Source organism: Amblyomma mixtum, chromosome 10 (assembly GCF_055824585.1).
Source record: "Amblyomma mixtum isolate Tamu chromosome 10, ASM5582458v1, whole genome shotgun sequence".
In the NCBI taxonomy this organism is placed as follows: Eukaryota; Metazoa; Arthropoda; class Arachnida; order Ixodida; family Ixodidae; genus Amblyomma; species Amblyomma mixtum.
The window spans coordinates 133,041,884-133,068,229 of record NC_143021.1 but is presented as its reverse complement, the minus strand read 5'-3'; the positions used below and the strand labels follow the sequence as shown (position 1 = coordinate 133,068,229).

The 26,346-nt window shown below is 49.0% G+C and overlaps 1 protein-coding gene and 1 pseudogene across 5 annotated transcripts in view; both read left to right on the top strand.

Moving 5' to 3' along the window:
* Positions 1 to 26,346, top strand: part of LOC149326990 (uncharacterized) — a 147,761-nt gene that overhangs the window by 26,487 nt on the left and 94,928 nt on the right. For all 5 annotated transcript variants that reach the window (XM_089564100.1, XM_089564097.1, XM_089564101.1 and 2 more), the window contains exon 5: positions 19,638 to 19,687. In XM_089564100.1, coding sequence (XP_089420226.1) covers positions 19,638 to 19,687 — 50 coding nt within the window. The remainder of the gene's footprint in view (positions 1 to 19,637; positions 19,688 to 26,346) is intronic.
* LOC149326993 (uncharacterized) lies at positions 1,456 to 3,163 on the top strand (annotated as a pseudogene).

The window sequence follows — 26,346 nt, the reverse complement described above, 5'->3', positions numbered from 1 at the left end:
ATGTCATGTTTTCTGTTCTACATTGATGTGTGATGTTTTCGTCTCTACTAGGTATTAATCACCATGTGCATTCTCCTGCGAGCGTTAAATAGCTTATAATCGAATTTTTTTGTCGCGCTGTTTCTGTGTCGGTCCCAAAAGCCATACAATTGCTTTGACGTCAAAGAGTGGCTATAGCTGACGTGAGACGTATAAAAACTGCGATATAGCTATTTCTAAATTTCAATACACTACAGTTCTGAAGCCAGCCTTCCTCAAGAGCTGGCATGACAACGAATGTAGAAGCTACTATCATATTGCAGTTTTTCAGGCCTCACATGACATATAACCATATTTTGACACAATGACCTTGTGCAGTTGAAACCGAAGTACCACTGGAAAGAAATTCGAATATGAATTATTTACGAACTGTACGAGGATACCACGTGGTAATACATGTATAGTAATGTATTACGCGTCATTAAGCCGAAGACGCGCGCCCAGGGGTTAATTGTGTATACTCCTTTGAAAACGCACCGGCCATGTGGGAAACAGATGATCACAGAACGTAACACAGATAGTTTTACCTCTGTGAACTTCTACTAGTACAAGATACTGGCGAGTGAGCTGCGGAGGATAGCGCTTCAGCTGCGCTTACATATTCAGCAGCTACATCGGATATATCATATTCTATTCGCTGACACTGTAAGTCGAGAGAAGGCAGATGACCATTTTTTATTTATAAACAGCGTGTTTTGCACAACTAAAAACTGCTGACCACTGGATCAACAAAATTCGAAGCTTTTTTTTTTTTCGGGATGTGCTAGTAGCCGGGTAGTGGTGCTCAAAGACAAAGCCACTAAAGCCTTTAGCTTTAAGTTATCTAGCGGGCAAAATGGATTCTGAATTCGAATCTCGAGAACAAAGCTATAAAGAGACATTTCTTTGCGTCGAGCTTACCGAGTCGCTCGAAAAATGTCTTCTTCACTGACATGCATATTTACAGTGGTGAACTGTATCCCGAACTTTTGTTTCTGAAGGGCGATTACTTACGTAGGTCTGCCGGAGACGAGCACTAGGCATGAAGACAAACTTACAATTTATTCCCACCCATTCTTCGTCCAAATAACTAATGCAGGCTGCTGAGGCCTTCCTCTCAGTTGTGCGGTTTTAGTAGCCCGAATTCCGGCAAGCCGCAGCATGTGTATCGAAGGTAGCAGGCTAGCGCATATGTTCTACAGAGGTTGCAAACCGTATGTGGTTTGTATATGTGGTTTCGGTTCCGGTTTGGGGATCACCTGCCGCCAGAGGCACCAGTGTCGCTATGTGTATATATATGACTGTATGTGGCAATAAAGGGGAATTGTTTGGTTGCTAGCAGTTCGTGTACTTGGGCGGCACCCGCCGCTACAACATTGGCGACGAGGACGGGATCATTTCGGGGGGCGTGACTTTCGCCGCTTGCTTTCCGGCGCCATGAGCAATTCTGGAATCGCGCCGCCGCCCCCGTTCCTGCCTGTGCCTGGTCGGCCTGCTGTTGCGTGGCCGCAATGGTTCCGCATCTTCGAGAACTACCTGCTTGCTTCGGGGGCCTCTGACTGCACGCCGGATCGTCGCAAAGCACTACTTCTTCACAGCCTCGGCGTAAAAGGTCAGCGCATATTTTACACATTACCACTTCCATCGTTGGACAACGCCAAGCTCGGTGAGCAAACTGCTACTGATAAAGCTTCGGAAGATAGCAAGGGCACAGGCGATACAAGGCCTGAAGTATCGTCGTACGATATCGCAGTCGCCGCTCTGCACGCTCATTTTTCGGCAACAAGCAATGTTGTTGCCGAACGGCATCGTTTCAGTAGGCGAGTTCAGCAAGCTGGTGAATCAGTGAATGAGTACATCACAGCATTGCGGGAGCTTTCTGCTACATGCTCTTTTCCTGTCGAAGAAGATTCGCTGCGTGACCAGTTCGTTGCGGGTATTTCGTCTCGGAGCTTGCGCGAGCGTCTTCTGCTTGAAGGATCGTCTCTCTCGTTCGCTAGAGCAGTACTACTGGCCAGGCAGTTTGAGCAGGCGTACAATGATCTGCAAGAATTTCCTTCTGTAGATGTTGGACGCATAAATACTCGTGGAAATACGACTACGCGTACACCAGAATCCGATGAGAGCTCGAAGCGGGCGCACAACCGCCAGTCTCAATGTTACCGCTGCGGTTCATCCCAGCACAATGCAGCATCAGTTCGCTGTCCAGCCAAAAGCAAGCGCTGCCACCATTGCGGTGTCATGGGTCACTTCCGCTATGTTTGCCAGAAACGAGGCTCCGCTCCGGTGCGTGAGTTAGACAGCCAAGATTCTCCGAGCGAGGAAGTTTTGAGCATTCTGGCTGTGACGTCGGCCGCTCGCTCCGCTGTTCACGTCACAGTTTCGATTGGCCGTGCGGACATAACTTTCCTTGTAGATTCTGGGTCGTCAGTTTCCATTGTTGCACACGATCCTTTTTAGCAGTATTTTGAAGGCCAAGTACTTTTGGCCCCGACTGTTCGGTTACTGGACTATTCAAAACAGCCAATTCCGGTTCGTGGCTGTTTCTTCGCTGACGTTACGTACAAAGCTAGCACAACAAGCCTTCTTTTCTACGTCGTTGAACAGGGCACCTCACTCTTGGGTATCGATGCCATCAAAGCCCTCGGTCTACAGATTGATGGGTCATCTCTTCAATGCCTTGAAATGACGCTAACTTCTAATTCTCGAAGGGAACAGCGCCCTGACCCGACGAAAGCCGTGCAGGATATTAACCTCCCAAAAGAATTAGTTGGCGAGTTTGGATCTCTTTTCGATCCAGGCCTTGGCCTCGCGAAAGGTTTTGTGCATCACGTCAAAACGCGATCCACGGTGCAGCCAGTGCAATCCAAACTTCGCCGCCTTCCGCTCTCGCTACGACCATTGGTCTCGGAAGAGCTCTATCGGTTGGAAAATCTGGACGTGATAGAGAGGGTGGAGGCATCTGAATGGGTGTCACCCATTGTGGTCGTTAAGAAAGAGGGAGGTATTCGCCTCTGTGTAGACCTTCGACAAGCAAACAAAGCTATCGTAATAGACAGCTTTCCCCTTCCTCATACAGAAGAGCTATTGCATAGTTTAGTGGGGGCTACAAATTTTTCTAAGCTAGACCTCGCATCAGCTTACCACCAGGTCATGCTTCACCCTGCGGGCCGCGATTTGACCGCATTTATAACTCACGAAGGCCTCTTTCGTTTTAAACGAGTGTGCTTCGGACTGGCTTCCGCGCCTTCTGCATTTCAGAGTATGATGTCCAAAGTCCTGCAAGGATGTAAGGGCGTGCTCTTCTATATAGATGACATTATAGTCTTTGGGCGGGGCCGGCAGGAGCACACAGATAACCTTGCAGAAGTACTTAAACGCATTAAAGAGGCAGGACTCAAACTGAACAGCAAATGTATTTTCGATACGCAGGAACTTTCATTTTTGGGTCACAGGATCACAGCAAGTGGTATTGTTCCGCTGGAGCAAAAGGTTGCTTCCATCAAGGATACACCGGCACCCACCAATGCAGCCAGCCTTCGATCGTTCCTGGGACTGGTCGAATACTACTCTAGGCTCGTTCCCAACTTTGCCGATATGGTTGAACCGATGCGCGTTCTGCTTCGAAAGGGGCAACCATTTGTTTGGTCTGGCAAGGTAGACTCCAGTTTTCGAAAGATCAAAGAGGCACTTGCGTCCAACATCGTCCTGCGGATGTTCGATGCATCTCTTCCAGTTGTTGTTTCCACTGACGCTTCAGACTGTGGGCTTGGAGCGGTTCTCCAACAGGTGGAGGGAGAGAAACTGCACACTGTCGCCTTTGCTTCTCGAGCGCTTTCCTCTGCAGAGAGGAGATATTCAGTAGGAGAACGCGAAGCGCTTGCGTGTGTTTGGGCGTGCGAGAAGTGGCATGTTTACTTGTGGGGACGCCATATCACGTTGCTTACTGACCACCAAGCCTTGGTCGCATTGCTGTCTACTCAAGGGGCAGGAAGGCGTCCTTTGCGAATAGCACGGTGGGCGGAGCGCCTAATACAGTACAACTATACAGTAAACTACCGGAAGGGTTCGCAAAATCGAGTAGCAGATGCGCTCTCTCGTCTCCCTGCGTCACCTTCTTAGGAAGAAGAGACTTTACCAGATGAAACTGTATCAGTTGCCCTTATATCTTCTTGCATTACCAGGGAAGAGTTTGAACAGGCCCAGTCGGAAGACAGCACACTGCAACGAATCAAGGCCTACATTGAATCGTCCTGGCCTGCGCAAAAATCTCTGCCGGGTGAGCTTCAAACTTTCTTCAAGCTTCGCGATAAACTGTCAGTGGTGGACAATTTGATTTTGCGTGGCGAACGCCTTGTGGTTCCCGCATCACTTACAGCGCGGATAATTACCGCTGCTCATGAGGCTCACCCTGGAATTGTACGAACGAAAGCACGTCTGCGAGAAAAATTTTGCTGGCCAGCCATGGACAGGCAAGTCGAGCTAGCTATTCAAACGTCTAGTATATGCCAGGCAGCGGACAAGAGCACGAAGGTTATGGCTGCACCATTGAACCCGGTCCCCTTACCAAAGGAACCGTGGCTAAAGCTCGGCATGGACATTGTTGGCCCATTTGAGAGAGCACCACACGATTGTCTATATGCGATCACGCTGGTCGACTACTTTTCTAAGTGGCCCAAAGTATACTTTTGCAACCAAGCCACAACACGCACAGTAACAGGCTTCTTGCTGTCAGTGTTCGCACGAGAAGATTACCCAGAGGAAATTGTTTGCCATAACGGGCCACAGTTTTCTTCTAGAGAGTTCCAAGCTTTTCTGCAGGATCGCGGCATCCGCTTGCGGCATTCATCCGTATACTACCCGCAAGCAAACGGACAGGTAGAACGGTTCAACAGTTTTTAAAAGCTTTGTTCAAGTGGCTACACTCGAGCACCGTCCCTTACGCCAAACGGTAACAGAACACTTGGGCATTTACCGGTGTACGCCGCATGCCACAACTGCAGTTGCCCCAGCACTTCTCCTGCATGGACGTCTGCCAAGGACTCGGCTCGATGTCGTTGGGTATCCGTCAGCAATATTTGCAACCGACCCTAGTTCAGAGCTCCACCGCCTACGCGAACGGGTGAAGCAAAAGCAGCAATCCAGTAAACTATACACAGACGCTCTCAGGGACGCAAGGGAAACCAAAGTGGATGTTGGTGACCTTGTACGAGTACGCAGACCGACAACTGCTTTTAAAGGTGACCTGGCCTTTAGCCGCCCAAGAAAAGTGATAAGAAAGCAGGGGCGATCGTCTTTCCAACTTGATGATGGAAAAACATGGAACGCTTCAAAGTTGTCAAGGATGCCACGAGCTTCTGCATCTCTCTGTGGGTGGGGGGGAAAGGAGTGATACAAATGACACAGCTAGGGAAAGCAGATCACCGCCTACCTTGCAGAGACGCGTTTCAGAAGCGCCAACCGGAACTTCATCTGTGGCTGCTGCGAAGGAGCCGCCTATGCCACCAGTGACCGGCTGTGAGCCGGAAGAGACTTCGCCTGCCTCCAGTGGTTTATCAGAAGCATCGGGACCTCAGCGTAGGGTACAGCCATCAAGGAATAGACGACCTTCAAACCGCTATGGACACTAAGTACAGAAAGACACGTTTTGCAGTGAACATGAACCTGTCACAATCTGCACGAGTGTTGAGTTTGCTGACGTTGTGAAATATGGACATAAATGGAGTTGTATCTTGTTTTCCTCTTTTTGTTTTATATTTTTTTATGAAGTGCATAAGACAAGCACATTGTTGTTACTGTAAATATAATTCTGTAAAAAGCACTAACGTACTGCCACTACTAAATCACTAACCGATGTAGCTGTTCTTATTATAAGGAAGGGAATATGCTGTATATGTGGTTTCGGTTCCGGTTTGGGGATCACCTGCCGCCAGAGGCACCAGTGTCGCTATGTGTATATATATGAGTGTATGTGGCAATAAAGGGGAATTGTTTGGTTGTTAGCAGTTCGTGTACTTGGGCGGCACCCGCCGCTAGAACAGTAACACAGATAGTTTTACCTCTGAACTTCTACTAGTACAAGATACTGGCGAGTGAGCTGCGGAGGATAGCGCTTCAGCTGCGCTTACATATTCAGCAGCTACATCGGATATATCATATTCTATTCGCTGACACTGTAAGTCGAGAGAAGGCAGATGACCATTTTTTATTTATAAACAGCGTGTTTTGCACAACTAAAAACTGCTGACCACTGGATCAACAAAATTCGAAGCTTTTTTTTTTTTTCGGGATGTGCTAGTAGCCGGGTAGTGGTGCTCAAAGACAAAGCCACTAAAGCCTTTGGTTTTAAGTTATCTAGCGGGCAAAATGGATCCTGAATTCGAATCTCGGGAACAAAGCTATAAAGAGACATTTCTTTGCGTCGAGCTTACCGAGTCGCTCGCAAAATGTCTTCTTCACCGACATGCATATTTACAGTGGTGAATTGTATCCCGAACTTTTGTTTCTGAAGGGCGATTACTTACGTAGTGCTGCCGGAGACGAGCACTAGGCATGAAGACAAACTCACAATTTATTCCTACCCATTCTTCGTCCAAATAACTAATGCAGGCTGCGGAGGCCTTCCTCTCAGTTGTGCGGTTTTAGTAGCCCGAATTCCGGCAAGCCGCAGCATGTGTATCGAAGGTAGCAGGCTAGCGCATATGTTCTACAGAGGTTGCAAACCTCTTATTCTCCACCCCTTCCTGAGGTTGTCTAAGGATGCTTGGACACATGTACTGTTACACATCTTTGCGGTGCAATGCGGTGGGCAGACGTTCCCACTCGCAGCATCAAGTTGGCGGGAGCTTCGAAGTGGAGGACGTTCGATGGCGAAAATGAAAGCTCCCTTCTGAATGGCTGCTTATTGCGAAAGGTTGCGGCTTTCGTAAGGGAGCTTTTGCTGGAAGTTATAGGACTAGTTTATGGCTTTCAAGGCTGGCTAGCATCATTGTGCGCCGCTCTCTTCTATTTGTTTTTGTAGCGAAAGCTGAAATAGGCTAGCAGAAGCGCAGTTTGCGATGCGTACCAAAGGCCACTACTGCACCTGCGCCGTTACCATGGCAACCATGGCACCGCAGCCGCTGTACTGCACTGTGCATGCGCAGAGTCACGCCGCGCAGCTGAGATATAAGCCGAAAGCGGTGTGCTTGCTCCTCAAATGCGCATCATGGAAGAAGGAGAGCGGCCATGCTCGTCACGCAAGCAGTACAGGCTGCGTGAAATTGAGTCTTCCGATCCAGAAGTCGTCGCATGGTACAAGGACGGCCGACAGCGCGAAAACGAGCGAGAAAGGCCAAGCGGGTGGCGGAGGAGCCAGAAGAACGAGAGGAACGTCTCGCGACGAGACGCCGCCAAGCTGCTGAACGACAGCGCGCGCGTGTCGCTAACGGAATGTCAGCAGACGAAACTGCTTTCGCTGCTTATATCCTGGCCTAGCTGAGCTAAGCCACTGCCATTTGTTTTACAACACAGGTGCAGCGGCGGAGAAACCCCGCGAACTATTCCTGACGAAACGCTGCTACAGTTTTCGCTGGAACCTTCGCGTTGAGAGCTAGCGGCTTAAAAATGAAAAAGGGTGGTTCTGTTATATGTTATCATTAAGTACGTAAACTGCAGCGCTTCAACGGCTTTTTGAATGAATGCCGAGGGAACAGGGTTCTCCCACATTTTTCAAATTGGACAATAATCACTGACGACTTGTACACAGCTTTTTTTTTCACAATCGGGCGGACTGCAGATGCCAGTGGAATGACCATTGGCAGTGAAGTTTTCGTTAGGTGGAAAATAACTACAGTTGCTATAGAGAACGTTCCACAGCCTAAGCACCACCTAAGCGCTACAGGTTCACTAGGGCGTCCTTGAACTTAACCATATATGCAGCCTTTGCAGCTAAGACAGAAATAGGTAATAAAAAAATTAAAAAAGAAACATAAGGAAAATGCCGCAAAAAGGAGTTCGGAAAGAAAGGAAGCAAGAGGGCCAGTGCTATCCTGTTTCCTTTCTTTCCGTTCTCGGTTTTCGCGCTATTTTCCTTAAGTATCACTAACTCGGCCTTTTTGCCATTGTATTAAAATAACAAAATTTTGTGACGCAATAAGAATAAAATAAATAAAAAGATATTGGACACTTACAGCGTTCGGAAACAATAAATCGCAAAACGGCACGTCTTTCTCTAAAGAGATTTTATGCTCGGCAAGAAACCGTCCACATTATCCTACTCTCTTCTAAACAGTATTAATAAAATTACGGCGATCACATGATTATATAAATGTAAGTTTATTTAAAAGACAAGTCCTCAACACATAAATAAATCAGAATGATCGAAGTCAAATTGTAAGAAGGGAGCTGTTGGCATTCAGGGATCACTCATCGCAGCAAAAATGGGAGTAGAGGCGAGGACATAAAATAAAGAATAATCTCGTTCTTGTTTGACGTGTCGTAACCTCTTGAAATCCTGCTAATGCAATAGAAGAAAATTATTATAATTTTTTAATCTACCTGAGACGCCCAACCTATTAGGTGCTCTCAGCTCCGCTTTTACGGCAGCAGCGCAGTCACGCTGAGTTTCGGTGGTGAAAGAAGATGACGACTCAAGAGGTTTGGAGCTCGCGTGCTGAACGAACGCTTCGCCTGGGCTGTTGTCGAAAGCCGCAAACGACCAGGAATAAGCTGAGCCACAACCAACTTAACATTACGAAGAGTATCTGTGCTGTGTTCTCAGATGAAGGCAGAAAATTTGGCAAGTACTGAAAGCCCAAATTTTCAACGGCCAGTTTCAATACATATTCCGTAAACATTAAGTATCCTCAAACTCAGCTGGAGGAACAGTGTTTTTCCCAAGTGAAAAGAGCGGATGGATTTCATCCAGTAGAATGGTAATACAACCACGAGGAGAAGGGGAAGAATGTATTACTGGCGATAGGCTGTCTAGTTCGTATGAATTGAAGGTGCTTACAGCTCTTCATGACTTACTAGTTCGAGACCGCTTTTTATTGAAATGGAAGGCCGAATTAGCAAGAAGTTGCATGCGATGAAAGTGCCTTATTTCCCAGCAATTCAAGTTAAACAAAAAATTTGCCTTGTTCTCCACTGATCGTAATGCCTAGAAAACTGAGGCGGTGCTTGAAATGAGAGCGTCAGTTTTTGCTATAGTTCCAGAGGACAAGTTAATATTACAGTGAATGATATAAAAAAAAAACTGAACATGGAGAAGAAACCCAGGAAAAGGAAATAGTTCATGCAGATTCGGTAGGCATGTGGCGGACAATTTTTAGTGTTCTGAGCAGGCGGAGGGAGCAAAGAAAAGAATCGTTTTTGCCACACCACAACCAGCATTGCGCCAATCATGTTCATTCTAATCTAGTATCGGACTGATATTCACGTCTTCATTCGAAGTGCTTCCTCGAAACAAACCTCACTGGCCCGCTGCTAAAAAAGAACGGACGCAGAAATAAAAAATACGGGCATGTCCAGGACACAACTTGTTGACGGAAGGCTCGCGCTCAAGGCGGAAAGGACGTCCGGGACGTACGGATGCACGAACCTTACCGCCATGCTGTTAGGTCACGTGTGCTGTGCCCGGTGTGTAGATTGCATTTTTTTTCTTTGGTCAAAGTCGCTTTACGCGCCTCCTCAACCGAACTATAGAGCATCCGAGCATGTATTTAAGATACCACTGTTGCCACTGCAATGGCACTGTTGGAATGACACCTTATAATGGGAAAGAGCGGAAAAGAGTGGTTGAAAATGACGACCATCGGACAAACAAACATTTTTCATTTGTTTCATTATTGGTGGCCAGGGGGAGAGGCAAGAAATACGCAAACACCAGCAGAAACAAGTGTTGCGTGTGTATTAATTTCGCCGTGTAGCGGCTTACTGAGGAGGTCGAAGAGGAAGAAGAGGGACGCGCGCGCAGACTGATCTGGGCTCTGAGCCTTGTGCGGCCAGCTTTGTTGGGTAGAGCTCTCGCCTGTATTAAAACCATTTAATTCGCTACATTTGCTGGAGGTGCTGGGTGAAAACGTCCTGGATTCACCAGTACCCCGTCGCAGCCGCCGTGTAGCAGGTTCTATTTATTTGACGATATATTTTTTTTACCATTGAGGTAAAGAAACATTTATCCCCTGAATAGTGCCTTTCAATGGCTACCACGCAAGCTACACAAACCAAGTAACAGCGCGCTGAAGAAGAGACGACCTTGCCCCATTAGCGAGACCCACGCAAATTACGCGGCAAGACCGAAGAGGGTGTTGAACAGTAGCTGAAACATTATGAAAGGTGAAGCAAATACAACCTTTGGAACTCTACCGGCCGCCTGTACAACGTTGTTTTCTTCTGGCTCGCACGGCTGTGGTTTGGATTGACAACACGAGCAAACTCTCACGACCTGGAGCTGGTTTGATGAAGAAATCACGAAAAACTTTGGCAATACTCTTGCGAAGAGGGAACGCGCTGAGCATCATTTTTCCCAAAGAGCCCAACTACTCCGTGAAACATGCACGCGATACATCGAGGAAGTATTGAAACTTTGTCGCAAGATCAACCGGCAGATGCTAGAAGAAGATAAGGCAGAGCACCTCCTCAAGAGGATTGCTGAGGACGTGTATAAATGCATTTTTCACGAGACACCCTTGCTACGGTTGCAGATGTCATAATGAAATGCCTTGTACTTGAGACGCTCAAAGCACGGCGGATAGCGGCTAAATTCGGCTGCCTTTCCAATGTGACAACCGTCGCCAGCATCGACATCCCCGAGACAGAAGACATCGCTTCTATAGTCAGGATGATCATAAACCTGGAGTTGGCTGCTCAGTGGCGACGTACAGATATTGATCAGCTTTACCAATAGACATCGAAGTCCATGCCTTCAGGGAGCAGCCTACGCCATGGAATGCACAAAATAACAACGATCCATCTTACAACTACGATATTGAACGGACGCAGCAATCGACGTCGCACCCTTATTTCCAGCATCTTCTATCTCGTCCTGAGACCTTCGCGCATCCATCGCTTCTCCTCGGCCTCCAAGGGATCCTGCTGCGAGTTACCGGAGCCGTCAGCCGCCGATATGTTACGCCTGAGGGGGCAGCGGACACATCTCCCGCTTTAGCCTGCATCGCCATTTTTCTCGACCACCTGTACAACATACGACGCTTCAGGAATGACGCCCAGTGGGAGCAGCCACCCGCTACCTTCTATTCTCCTTCTCCCCAACGCGGTACACACAATGACTTCCTGTCTCCGATCGCAGCATCACTCCGCCGCCGCAGCGACAATGCCGTTCATCATCCCCACTAACGCTGCTTCATTTCTCCACCACTGGGAAATTAGTTGGAGCGACGGATGGTAATAATGTAGCCGCACAGTCAATATCGCGAATATCTCTGCCTGTATTCACGCTGAAGAACAAAGTGTCAGTGTCTGTAGCCAATCATGAAACAGATCGTTTGGATGACAATGGTGCCGCTGTCTCAGTTATGAGCCTTTCACTTAAAACTTCCTTTGACAGAAAAATTATGTTTGTGTGGGTCAGAGTCGGTACGTTTTGTGGAGTTGGGGGTGAAACTTTAGCTCAGGTTGGCCTGTGCTCAGCTTCAGTTGTGCTTGGTGACGAGTGCTACAGAACAGAATTTGTTGTATTAAGGCGTGCTTCGCATGTTGTGATCTTGGCTGTTGGCTTTTTGCACGAGTGTGGTGCAACACTAGACTTCAGTGCCATTGAAATTTCTTTGAAGCCAAACATTGTCCCTGTGTTAGGGCATAATATGTCGCAGTATGATGAAGGCGTTCTCTCCCTGTAGGAAGATGTGCTGCCACCTACGATCAAGGCAACACTTGTGCCTGTGAAATGGTCCGAACTCTTCGTGGGCACAAACTCAATAGTCGCCGAGCCAGATGTCTCGAACGGGGCGAAAAAATATATTTTGCGCCACGCTCCGTCGTCGCTGAGACGATGGTCGCGCACGTCTGTGGACCTTGAACGTGTCAGAAGATCCTGTTCGTCTTCCTCCTGATTTAGCACTCGAGAGATTTGTGAACCATGTGACCCACGCCGTTGAAAGTATATCTCATGTGAGGGGAGCCGCGCCACGGAAGTCTGAATATTGCGCCGAGCTTGAGCACACGGTGAACAAATCGTTCCCGTTTAGTGAACGCCGTACGCTGCAGGAAACCTTGGCACATCATGCCCAACTGTTCGACTTTGCCTCCAAAAGATCAGGTAGCCATTTCCCAGCCTCTCGAATACAGCAAAAATTAACACTGGGAACGCACCCCTACTCGCCAGAAACCTTGCAGAGTCTCTCCGGCAGAGCGCAAGATAATTCATGAACAGGCGGACGAAATGCAGCAGAAATGAGTCATCCGCGAAACTTCCAGTCTGTGGGCCGCCCCTGTGATCCTAGTGCGTCAAAAAACACAAATCTTGTCGATTCTGCGTTCACTACCGTCGCTTAAATGGGCTAACAAAGAAAGACCTATACCCGTTACCTCGCATTGACGACGTAGTCGTTTTTCTGTATTCGGCGTCATATTTCTCCTCCCTTCAATTGCGATCTGGCTATTGGCAAATCCCGTGCATCTATCCGACCTTCAGAAGACGGCTTTCATAATCCCAGGTGATTTCTAAGAATTTAATGTGATGCCGTTTGAATTATGCAACGCCCCTGTAACGTTCGAGGGATATATGGACACTATCCTTCGTGGGTTAAAATGGGAAATCTTCACGGATTACCTGCATGATGTCATCATTTTCGGCCATACATTTTAAGAGCACAGTGAAAGACTCCATATCTTTCGCGAATGCATTGGCAGAGCGGGCCTCGTTTTGAACTGAAAGAAGTGCCATTTTGGGGACCGGCAAACTGTAGCTCTTGGCTTCTTCGTCAACCAGGGTGGTGTCAGGCCGGATCCGCAGCAGGTCGCTGCAGTAAGAAGTTTCGAGACTTTACGCACCCTGGAAACCCTTCAGAACTTCCTCGGACTCACTTCATATTTTTGGCGCTTCATTGCTGGCTTTGCGCAGATTGCCCACCCCCTCAGTTCTCTTCTGCATAAGGATTCGCACTTTGTGTGGCCCCCCGAGTGCGCATCCTCGTTCCAACTGCTGAAATCTTTCCTCACTTCAGCAGCACTCCTCCGGCACTTCGACCCTACTGCTGTGACGCAGATACACACTAGCGCAAGTGGCGTTGGTCTTGGGGCGGTGCTTTTCCAGCTGTACGGTGGGGCTGAGTGCGTTATTGCCTACGCCAGCCGCACGTCAACAAAATGCGAGCACAACTGCACTGTCACCGAACTGGAGTGCCTCAACGTGAGCGGCTTGCCTCAGCTTAGAGCCTGAACACACTTTTCATGCAGGTTTGCATGAAGCTACTAGTAAATTTCCACAGGTTCTTCTTCTTATTCTTTGCACCATAGGTGCCCCGCCAGAGACGGGTTGGTTTCAACTAGAAGACTGAAGCTCTTCGCACCAGCGGTGCCCCGTCAGAGACGGTCTCTCGATGATTCGAGACGCAGGGAGGAAGGGAAAACTTATGTACAGTTTATGTACAGCAATTTACAATAGATACAGGTTTAGGCACTGGAGAGACAAATTAACGGCACAAAGAGACAAAACAACAACAAAAAGGTGGATCTGGCTAATCACTAGGGGAGGCCCCTACTCGGCGTTGCCGAAGATGCGTAGCATCTAACCTTAGCGCAGAACCCTTTTTCTGGCACCGGAGCCCGGTTTTAAAGACATCAAGGCCCGACCCACATTTGCAGCTTCCAATCATGTTGTGCTCTTAACATGATTGGCTCTTCAAGGGCATGGCCAGCCCTCCGGCTTCTACAAGGTAGACCACCCTCTCTACCACAAAGTAAAATAAAAACAAACACAAATACACATCCGTGCCAGCACGTGTGCGAATCGGTACCGCGGGTGGGGGGACACCCGTATACTTGCCGGCGCGTTCGCGAGCGGCCGCGTTCCAAGAAAGGAGACGCTTCGCTTTGAGCACCCCCAGCCGCGTTCTGATGACCCCGCGAACGCTACCGATACCTTACACGCCCTCCCCAAGATTCTACAAAGGGCTCAAATGCCACTTTTAGAATTATAACGAGAAGGGATCGGTACGGGTCACAAAACCACCCTGTGGGTGACATACCGCAGCTACACCAGCGCTGGCACCAACAAAACCAAAACCAAAAACAAAATACAAAATGCACACACAACATCAGCAAATTCCACAAATTCACACGGTGGCATGCCTGCCGTGCGCCGTAACACAGCGTCCAAGTTGGTGCGTTGCACCCAGTTCACCAGCATGCACACCCGCGTCCTGCTCGACACACACACCGACACTCGCAACTAGAGCGTTCAGTAGCACTCGCACGACGTCCGTAAGTGGCCACGTGAGCCTCCTTAGTCGCACCGAGCGTCCTTGTGTGCGTTCGAGCCACTACGCGTCTCAACACAATTAACGCCTAACTGCCACTCGGCTCAATAGGCTGGTGCCACAGCAGGGCAAGAATTCAAAAATTGCTGCCCTCCAGGATCGAAAACAACGTCCTGATGCTCGATAAGTCCAAATCTTTGACCCCACGACGCACCTGAGGGCCCGCTCTCTCTGGCGCGCCGGTACGAGCCGCGCGCTGCATAAGGAGCATAGCCCCTGCCCTGTCTAACCGTACCACTGACGCCGGTTTTGCTACTCTTGATCTGGCATACTGCGGCACGGAACGTACTTCTCCACGCAGCGACTTTCAATTTGAAAGCTATGTGCCTGTCACCTGGCACTTCGTCTCGCTTAGAGCCGTTTGCTACGTTCCTGCTCGGGCAACCACTGACGTTGCCGTTCCCTGCTTGACAGGCATTTGCCGGTTTCGTGGCATTGTCTAACTCCGAGGCTCCATGAGCTCCCTCGCAGTCACTTGACCCGAGCTTGCCTTGCGGCAAGTCGCCACTCATTTTCGGGTACTCAAATGACCTGGCCAGACACACATCGGGTGCGTTCCACAACTGTGTGGCGCTCTGCCCGGTCGGCCCAGCAAGCCCGCCTCCGTTCCCTGGCTCGCATGGAACGCTCTTTCCATCAATGACGCTACGGGGCCCTTCATGCCCTATGACCGACACAGTGTGCGGTTCCAGCAACGCTAGACTTTCTCCTGTCACTAGGTCCGCGATCTGACATCTGTCGTCGCTGGCCGTTCCCTGCTGAGCTAAATGCTCTTTTCCGCAGCTTGCTTGAGACTGCGTTTTTGGAATTGTGAGACTCACTTCCAACAATCCTGAGCACGCGTCCGCGTCCCTGGTGTCATTTGGGATTGAGCTAACCTGGGCGGCCGTGTCGTCGGCGTGCGCGTTCACCGCCTCTGATACCGCGACGCTGCGTTCCGTCAGGCTGCTTTCTTGAACTGCGACTCCAGCTTCGCAGAAATCTGGCTCACCCTTTACCTCTGCCCGGCTGTCCTCTTGACCTGCGCCCGCCAGGCATATGCCGTTGCCTTCCCGCACTGGCGACCTCTCTGCTCGTGACTCGGAGCAGTTCTCACTGAATGACTCACTGGCTCTCCTAGACTCCTTGATCTTAGAGATCTCGAGCTCTACCTGCTGGCGTCTCGCTTCTAATACCCCCAAGACATACTTAACATCCTGAGGTTCTTCCTCGCGAAGCAGCGCCTTTCCGCCATTTACTTTCGCAAGTTGAGCCTGAAGGTCCGCCAAGCGCGCCTTCGCTAACTCAACTTGGTACCTCACATCGAGCGAGGGCCGGCTTGGATAGCTTTCCATACCGCCTTCCGTACCCCTCAGCTGTCCTACCGGCTCGAACACAGGGACGTGAAGAATGCGACCAAGGAAACTCACGGTTTCGATGCGTCGATCCGCATTGCCAGCTCCTTGGCGTCGGAGTCCACCGCCACTTTCCCCGGACGCTGCGATGAGCTGTCGCACGCCGCTGCTCCGCCGCCGGTGATCGTCGACTTCCCGACGCGCTGCTTCCTTGACCGGACGCAGTCCCGCGTCGCTGGACTACTGCCGTGGTCCTTGCGTCCTTGCCGCCGTGTCTCCGCAGGTCCGTTCACGAACGCTGACCTGTCGCCTTGTCGTCACCTTTCTCCCTGCCTTGTCTTCTTCCTGCGCCGTCTTCCGATGGCCGCAGGATCCTCGTCGACTGCGCCAGTAAATTTCCACACAGGTTCTTTCGTCTTATTCTTTGCACCATAGGTGCCCCGCCAGAGACGGGTTGGTTTCAACTAGAAGACTGAAGCTCTTCGCACCAGCGGTGCCCCGTCAGAGACGGTCTCTCGATGATTCGAGACGCAGGGAGGAAGGGAAAACTTATGTACAGTTTATGTACAGCAATTTACAATAGATACAGGTTTAGGCACTGGAGAGACAAATTAACGGCACAAAGAGACAAAACAACAACAAAAAGGTGGATCTGGCTAATCACTAGGGGAGGCCCCTACTCGGCGTTGCCGAAGATGCGTAGCATCTAACCTTAGCGCAGAACCCTTTTTCTGGCACCGGAGCCCGGTTTTAAAGACATCAAGGCCCGACCCACATTTGCAGCTTCCAATCATGTTGTGCTCTTAACATGATTGGCTCTTCAAGGGCATGGCCAGCCCTCCGGCTTCTACAAGGTAGACCACCCTCTCTACCACAAAGTAAAATAAAAACAAACACAAATACACATCCGTGCCAGCACGTGTGCGAATCGGTACCGCGGGTGGGGGACACCCGTATACTTGCCGGCGCGTTCGCGAGCGGCCGCGTTCCAAGAAAGGAGACGCTTCGCTTTGAGCACCCCCAGCCGCGTTCTGATGACCCCGCGAACGCTACCGATACCTTACACTACTCAATCAAAAAAGGCTTGCTACCAAGGAAGAAAAACAATTTTTTACCAACGAAATTAAATATATAGCCTGGGCGCACTGTGCCTTTCTATCTCATTCGATGCGTCCCTCTGACCTTGCCCAAAATGGCAACTTCCCAGCCTTTTCATTTTTGTCCGCCTGTTCCGCACTTAGCCTATATTACTCGGTCTGACTTGGTTCGAAACAATCTAAGGAAAGACAGAAATTGCTTGCACGAATTCTTCGCTCAACATTTCGCAATACACTCGGAACTTTAGAACATACCTCACCCAAACGATAGGTGTTTTCCCCAGGCCAGTAATCCAAAGCTCGCGTCAAATTACACATGTTGTTTTCTTGCTTCAAGGAGCGAGAATTCCAGGTTGTTTACTTGCAATAGCGATCCCGAGTACAAACGAATTTGCTGAGACACGCTGTACAAGAAATCGGCCCCAGCAAGAAAAGACAACGGCTGACTTCTTGTGAGCAAGCTTTGTGAACAAGTGAACAAGTTTTGTGCATAATTTGTGCATTTTGTGAACAAGTTTTCTTGCATAAATCCGCAGTGTCCACAGGAGTTTACGTAATTCGCATTTGGTGCTTCTGGAATCCTTATGTACGCGTTGTTTACTGTAATAATACGGATTACGGCAGAAAATAGATCTTAGGAGAGACGGTCCCGTAGGGAGCCCAAGTTCTGATCGATCATATCAAACGCAGAGTACAAGTTGTCTACCAAGAACACTGCGGTCTTAAAATGTGCACCACGTGCATAACGCGCAAGGGTTGATAACTCGCAAGCTTTGTAATAGCTTGTTTATTCCTCAAACGTGCTGGCACGTGGTTGTATTCCCTTGTTCGTGATGCAAGGTTCAGTCAGATTTATCTTGAAGGATCGTAGGCAGGAGGAGAGCTTCTATGTTGTTCGAGACTGTTGTGCGTACTTTTCACATCGCGGATCGAAAGTTCGTTGCCAGCATTAAATTCAGCACAGCCAACAGAGGCAGGCATTCTATCCTACGGCCGAAAAGCACGCTGCTTGCAATCGCCGCCACTTAGTCATTCCGTTTTTTGATAGGGCCATTCATTTCCTACAAATAGCACCTTTTTGGAAGCTTTTTTCACTTTCTTCCGCACTATCAGACTGCTGTCACTACTACGTGGCATCTTGTGGAGGTGCTTTGTGTGCACCGGACGCTTTCTGTCGCATCGAGAGCACAAAACCACACTATAAAAGGCTCCGGTATCCAAGACCACTGCCGAGAGCCGAAGCAGCCGCCATCTACGCTGGCCGCCACCTGGGCTCGGATTCTTACAGCAGTATGCCCGACGTGGCAAGGAAGCACCAAGCGTCGCCCATCAGCCCACCCAAAATCGTCAACCTCAGTCATCCTGCAGCAGCCCCAGGTACATTCAACCTTCATCGGCTCAGCTGGTGATGTTCTGGAGAATCACTCGACCAATTCGAATGCGTGGCAGTATTCGACAGATGGGAGGATTATCTAAACAAGCGTTACGTTTTCTTTGCCTTCGAAGGCTCTCCTAAGATGTGGTACGTACGCCATGAAACATGCTTGTCTCCATGGGATCTATTAAAGAGTAAGCAGGTGAACACCTCAATAAGTGTCTTGCGCAAGGAGAGGGTCAAGCTTGCGCTGAATCCATCACTATGACCGCCGAGGAATCGAAGCTCTTGTTCTTGCGCACAGACATTAAGATAATGAAGGAAAAATAAGGCTATTCACGCGCGCCATCAAGGAACAGCCGTTTGTTGGTGTCGTTATCAATGCTCTAAGACTATTGATGAATTCATTCAAGAACCATTCAACATAGAAAAGCCCTTCGACAGCCGAGCGTGCCAATACAACCGGCCAGCCCAAACCTATGTGATCCAACCGAAAACAACTCTTCCAAGTAAAGAGAACTTGCGGGACATTATACGTGAAGCCGTACAGGAGAAGCTGAACGATTTCTACCATCGCATATTCAGCCTCAGATGATGTCTCTCACCTATTACATCCCTGAAAAAGTTCAACAGGCACTGGGCGTCCCTCAGAAGGCTAGAATGTTTCAAGAATCTCAGGCCAATTGACTTACTCTTGGCTTAAGGAATTCTCTGCACGGACGGCATTATTTCTGCTCTTGGATGGCCTGATAAGCAGAAAGACGCAGGAACAGTCTGGTAGATATGACACGAAAGAACACTTGTAGCAGGTTGCTGCAACCGAAGGAATTTGAAACTTCGTTGTGAGGTTCAAAGTGGACGCATTGTGGCGCGCAGCTGCTTGCTATGATTGCTTTTGCGGGAACTCTGCTTCGCTGATTGCCCGCAGCAGGGGGAAGACAACTGATGAATATGTATTGCTAGAAACTGCTCGATAAAGAGGCATCCACTGCGAGAAAAAGAGGGCAGTATGTCTCGTTCCAAGAATGACTTTCTTGTTTCATGCTAAAATTTCTGACTTGCTACTTTACATAAGTGCAATGTCATGTTCAATCTTCCTTTAATGAGAAAATAGTTCCATGTATGAGTTTGAAATCTCTACCTGAAAATAATATTTTGCCACTAAACAAGCACTTACTACCTGCGTATTCGTGTATCGCCTCCAGAGCTATCTTGAAGCACCGCAATATGAAATATGGTTCTCAGTGTCAAGGAATTCGAAGCATGCTAGAAACTGGTCCACAGCAAAGTCTTAAAATGTTTTTTGAGCATTATTTTCTTCAATGTGCAGGTTCGTCAACTCTGAAGCCCCAGCCTCCCTGTGATAACATATATAGAGGGGTAAGTTCCTTCTTCCCAAGTAACTACAAGGTAGACGCACTGCGATGTTTTGGAAAACGTCTGGTGTATGTAGGTAGGAATGGAACGCATTCGGCTCACTTTAAAATGGTTTAGATTTACAAAGACACAAGACTTCTCATTTCTGGAATGGGAAGTGTATATCAAGGACATTCTTCCGTACCTTAAATTTTGAGGAGAGATGCGTTGCTTATTCTGTGTCCTAAGGCAACCTTTCCCGCTTTACACTGAAGCTAAAAGCAGCTCCATTCTACTCCAGGTCAAGAAAGGCATTGTTAATACAGTAATTGCCACTGTTGGCGGATTGCACTGCATCAGGCAGCGTGACGTTTCTGCAGGAGGGCGTAAAAAGCTCGTAAAAATCTAATTCATAGTGATAGCGGTTGCTGTCCACTTTCCAATCCTGATCACGCGTACGTCTTTCATACTATCAGGCGAGCATATCGTACCCGCTGCTTGTGCCTCGCCAGCGCCTAATAGAGGCCTCTCGGATGGCCTTGTGCGTCTGTGTTTTAAGAAGCTACATAGAAATGCGAGGAAGCAGATTTTACTCTAGGCGTGCGCCTGATCTGTTCCGTAAGGTAGATAAACACGTGGATAAAGAGATAGAAAATGGAAGTTTTCGTGCACAGTCACTGACTTTCGTAACCTGTGCACCATTGCCAAGCGTATTTATCTTTTTTGTGCTTTTGTGCTTCGGGTGAACAAATCTTATTTTCACAAAATGTTACGGAGCGAATAATCTGCTGGTGGCTTTAGATTGATTTGTTGATTGATTGATTTATTGGGGTTTAACGTCCCAAAACGACTCAGGCTATGAGGGACGCCGTAGTGAAGAGCTCCGGAAGTTTCGACCACCTGTGGTTCTTTCACGTGCACTGACATCGCACAGTACATGGGCCTCTAGAATTTCGCCTCCATCCAAATTCGGCCGCCACAGCCAGGATTGAACCCGAGTCTTTCCGGCCAGCAGCCGAGCGCCGTAACCATTGAGCCGCCGCGGTGGGGCCTGGTGGCTTTAGAAAAGTCATAAATATTGGCGGCTCCTAGACGACACAGATGTACACGAGAGCAATGGTCGTCTGGTATTTAAAGAATAAATTTTAATATCAATAAAAAATACAACGCTTTGCGGTGCATTTTGTTGAAAGGGCTCCCGTAGTTGCGAACTCTAATGGCACCTAATAAAAGGCAATATGTGTAGCGGTAACAATAAGAAATTGAAAAAAATAAAAAAATAACGTATAGAAACAAGAAAAACCATTCCAGTCATACCAAATGCTCTAAAACCAAAAATTATAAATATTAACAAAAGTACAAATATTAACCTTGAAAAGAAATAATGCGCACGCGTTGTGACAGTAAAAATAAAGCTCCAGACCATTAAGGTGGAATCAACTGCAAACTAAAAAACTCAACGACCATTTAAATGAATAATGAAAGGATCAGTATTTTACCCGGAAAGGTCGGCTATTCTAATGACTAATTACAGCGAACACAACACCATTTTACCGTAGTAACTGTGTGGTTTTAGCGTTAGAAAGGTATTATGCAGAGAAAAAACGCGCGTTATGGTTACTGACGCTAGTTTTCTCTTCACACAAAGCAAAGTAGTATTAGAGATCGAGTCAAATGTGGTATTGCCTATGTTAAAAATTGATTAGGAAATTGAGAGGAAGAATATCTAGTTAATGGAAAAGCACTACGACGTGATAATAATGAGAGCTACTTGTAATGATTTAAACAGTTTGGTTTTTGGATGTGTTCAAGACAAGGTGAATGACACTGATTGATAAGTCTCCTTGAAAGTACTACAGTGATAAGGTTATTGCAGATGAAGGCGTTATAAAGCCCGACAGGGGGCGTATAGGACGAAATTGCGTGTTTTTAAGAGAATTGGAATGCGACATAAAGATTCTTGCTTTATTTGTTTAATCTGAGCAGTGAACATCAAAAACGTATCAAGCTACATACCTACAAATGCACAATAATCAATATTATGCAGTACATGAGAGGTGATAAGAACAGGAGTAACCTCAATTGCAAGGAAGAGTGTTAATTTCGCGCCGGGCATTTCAGTTAGCTAAGTCATTATTCAGTTGGCCGTTTTATGCGTAGATGCCGCTGTTAGAGCCAAGCACAGTCCCGTGATCTGTAGAAAAGAGAGAGTGTGATGGCGACGAAAGGCACGATGGTAAATCATTATTAACAAAAATGAAAGACGACCATGAATGGAGATGTGAGGAAGAGTAATAGTAATGATCTTTCACTCCAGTTAAATGAATGATAGTGGTAAGTCACAGACAGACTGGCGGTTTATGTCAGAAAGGGAAGTGTATTTCAAGCTGTCGGGGTTATAGCGAAGGATTGTGCTCAGCGTACTGGAAGGCTCGCGCCAGAATAAAAAGTGAATGGGAAAGAGCCGTGGGTTTCTTGAGATGCGGTCTTACATGGGTAAGTTACGAACGGAGCTTCGGTGAGGCCATTAGTTTGGGGTTGGTAAGCAGTAGTGGTGCGGTGGACGGTGTGGCACGCATCGAGAAGCTCGGGAACAACTTTCGACAAGAAAACACGGCTGCGGTAACTGAGTCGTTCTGGAGGAGCGCCGTGATGCAGGACGAAGGGCTGAAGAAGGAAGGACGAGACCTCGCGAGCACTAGCCGCAGGTAAGGCAGCGGTCTCAGCATACCGAGTGAGGTAGTCCACGGTGAATATAATCCATCTATTCCCGGCGGTCTTGAAAGGAAGCGGCCATATGGGTGGATGCCCACACGATCAAAAGGGAGAGCCGGGCACGGTAATGCCTATAACGAGGAAGTCCACGGGCGAGGTGGCGACTTCCGCTGCTGACAGGCTGTGCAGGAGCGAACGTAGCGACGAACGAAGTTGTATAAGCCCCACCAATAGCGCCACTGGCATAGTAACTCGTAGGTTTTCAGCGAGCCTCTGTGTGTTGGCATAGTAGCGTGCGCAAATCTCAGATCGAAGACGTCGCGGAATCACGAGAAGCCTGTTTCGGCCGTCCGGCCGATAGTTGCGGCGGCGCAGAAGATCGTCACGCAGGGCAAAATGGGAAGCTTGGCGACAAAGGGCCCGAGGCAAGGAGGTCGTAGAGTGTGCACGAAGGACACCGTGCAAGGATGAAATCCATGGATCTTAGCATTGTTGAAGGGGTATGTCCATGGTGGTGAGCGCTGCGAGTGGAAATCAAATATCGGTGAAGAAGGTAAAGGAGAGGGGAGCGGTGAGAGTGTCAAGGCGTCGGTGTCGGAGTTGTTGCGGCCAGACCGGTAGACTACTCTACTATCGAATTCCTGAAGACGGAAGGCTCAGCTGCCAGGGCGCCCTCAGGGGTCTTTAGGTGAGGTCAACCAGACCAAGGCGCAGTGGCCAATAACGACGGAGAACGGGCGGCCATATAAATATGGGCGGAATTTTGTGCGAGCCCACACTACGGCGGGACACTCCTTTTCTGTCACGATGCAGTTCGAATCTGCTTTGGTGAGAAGTCGGCGGGCGTAAGCAATGACGTATTAGCAAATTCGGGCTGGCACAGGGCAAGGACAGCACCAAGGCCGATTCCGTTTGCGTCAGTGTGCACCTCAGTAAGGGCACTCGGGTTGTCATGCCGAAGGATAGGTGGTGAAGGTAGAAGACGACGAAGCGCAGCAAACGCTTCATCGCAGGCCGCGTTCCACGTAGGCAGGTCGGCAGCACCATTCACGAGTTTCGTAAGGGGCGCGACGATAGAGGTGCAATTGGGGACAAGTCACCGAAAATAGGAGCAGAGACCCACAAACCGACGCACCTGTCTTGCAAAGTCGTGTTAGAGAAGTCAGCCACAGCACGGAGTTTGTCAGGATCTGTTCGGACGCCGTCTTTGGAGACGAGGTGACCGATTATTGTGAGCTGCCAGGAGCCAAAGTGACATTTCTTGAGATTAGGTTGTAAGCCAGCACTGCTGAGGTTGCGCCAATATCTGGCGCAAGCGCTTGAGATGCCTCGGAAAATGGGGCGAGAACACGACATCATCTTCTAAATAGCAGAGAGAAACGTTACACATGAGGCCACGTAAGATGTTGTCCATCAATCGTTAAAACGTGGCGGGAGTGTTAGAGATCGACGCCGTTTTAGGATGGTTGGACCCGGCCATCGAGACTTGCCAGTAGCCGGAACGGAAATCCAGAGAGGAGAACTCGACTCATTGCAAGCAGTCAAGGGTGTCATTTTCTGAAGCCGGCGATAGTTCACGCAAAATGATCTCGAGCCATCCTTCTTTAACACAAGGACGAGTAGGAATGACCAAGAACTGGCTGAAGATTGAATACTGGTGCATTCTAGAATGTCGTCCACTTGCTGAGTGATAACGAGGCGTTCGGGAGGCGGCACACGGTAGGGGCACTGTTGGAGAGGAGTATATGCACCGGTGTCAATGTTGGGCTCAACAGTGGTCGTACGGCCCAAAGTGGACTGGTGGTCAAACGATGAGCGAAACTGTTGAGCAGGGCAAGGATCTGCGCGCGGTGATCTGGGTCGAGGGCGGGGTGAACGGAGTGGTTGAAAATATCCGAAGACAGCTGGTGATCTGTAGTAGCGCCACGTGGGGTGAGGGCAGCGACGTCAAGACTGGAGGACGTTACATCAGTGCCCAAGAAAGAGACCAAGCCAGCTACTTCAAAACCGCCGAGGCACTCGCCATGCAGCAGGGAGAACCCAGAGAATTCTGTTTGAGAGACGAGGATTGCGGCAGCACCGTGGTGAATGTCGATGACGGCGATGGGAACAGACAGGCGTCGGCGAGAAGCAAGGATGGGGGAAGGCCTGAAGAGAACGGTGGCGTCAGAAACAGAGGCGGCGCAAACAGTCACGGGCACAGCACTGTCAGGGGGAGTGTCAGCGTCCTCGGAGACAAGCTCAGCATCACGGCGAATCAGAGGCACGTTGAAGGGCGCATAGCAGAGCGTAGAAAAGACGACATGCGCACGGGCGCAGTCAATCACGGCAATGTGGCGGGATAGACAATCCCAGCCGAGGATGAAATGATGGGAGCTTGCACGGAGGACTAAAAATTCGACAACTTATATAACATCCGGCGATGAAGACGTGTGCTGTGCAAGCGGCAAACGGATGATTGGGCTCGGCGCTAGCTGTTTGCATGGAGAGTCAAGAAGATGGGGTTGTAACTTTTCGAAGCGAACGGCAGTTTTCGTTAATTACGGAAACGGTGGCACCAGTGTCCCCAAGCGCATGTTTCTTGGCGCCGTCTACACACATCAAGATTCGTGGGGGCAAAGGCGAGGATTAAGCAGGGTTATGGGTGCGCGGTTCGTATCCCATTAACTGCGGCTACTAGTTTTCCGAATCGGCGGGGAGGGTGCAACGCCTCATAGGCGACTAAGCGCACTGGTGACCTCATCCGTGATGGTATGCTGTATCTCAGGACTGAGGACGGGCGGTGACGGGTGTTGGCTAGATATGAGCGAGAGCTCGCGGGCGACCTCGTCCCGCGCGAAGTCTTTGATGGTAGTGAGTAAGTTGTGGTTGATGGCCAGGCCGGAGATGGAGTCGGCAGGAGGGGAATGGCGACGAGCGCATAGAGGTTGCTTGCGCAACTCGTCGAAACATTGGCACATGGTATACACCAAGGTAACGGTGATGCAACTCTTCGCCAACAACATTTGAAAACCGTCGTCGCCGATACCATTGATGATATGCTTTATCTTGTCGGCCTCAGGCATAACCAGATCACCACTCTTGCAGTGCTCAACTACGTCTTCTGTGTAGCTGGTGAAAGTCTCGTCCGTGTGCTGAGCTCGGACACCTGGGCTTTTCTCATCGCGAAGTTTCTGCACTGTTGTACGGCTGAAAACCTCCCCAAGTGCGCTCTTTATGAGTAGAACGGCCCAGATGGCATTGAGGGCAGGGGGTCGAACCGGTATTTTTTCGGGTTCGGTTCGGGTTCGGGTTCACGCCTTTCGGGTTCAGTTCCGGGTTCGGCTCCAGATGACTATTCCGTTCCGGTTCGAACCGGTTCGGACCGTCTCGAACCGGTTCAAACGGGTTCAAACGGGTTCAGGACAAAAAAAAGTAGAACGCAGATGGGTTTCAGCCAACCTTTCTATGTTTTTCCATTTTGCTGGCACATTGGTATGCAAAATAAAAAATGCGAAGATTTGTTTACGAGAACATAAAACTGGGCTAGTTGGTAGTTCACGCTTAAGCATGCGCAGTAAACAGGACAAAAGGAAGACGAGACGACACAGACGCTGACTAACAACTGGTTATTGCATTCTCAGAAAAGTATATGAAGGCGCTGAACACAGTGAGCAATCCTACAAACAGAAGAACAAAGATTAACACTAAAAAATCATACTGCGAATGCGCATCACAGTCGAGTCATGACATCTTTTTCAACGAAATTCAAAGACTATATTCCGTAGTAGACGGCACTTCCCTATCTCCTGGACCTCACACTGTTGCCAAGAAAGCCTGACTTTTTATCTACGAAATTGATGGATGGTGAAGCACCACGCTCATCTGCTTCCTTCCTGATCATCAAGGTCTCTACCATCTCCCTACAAATTCGATCAGGGTGATTGAAGAGGAGACTTGCCTTTCTAAGTGGGGAAGCAATGGGCATT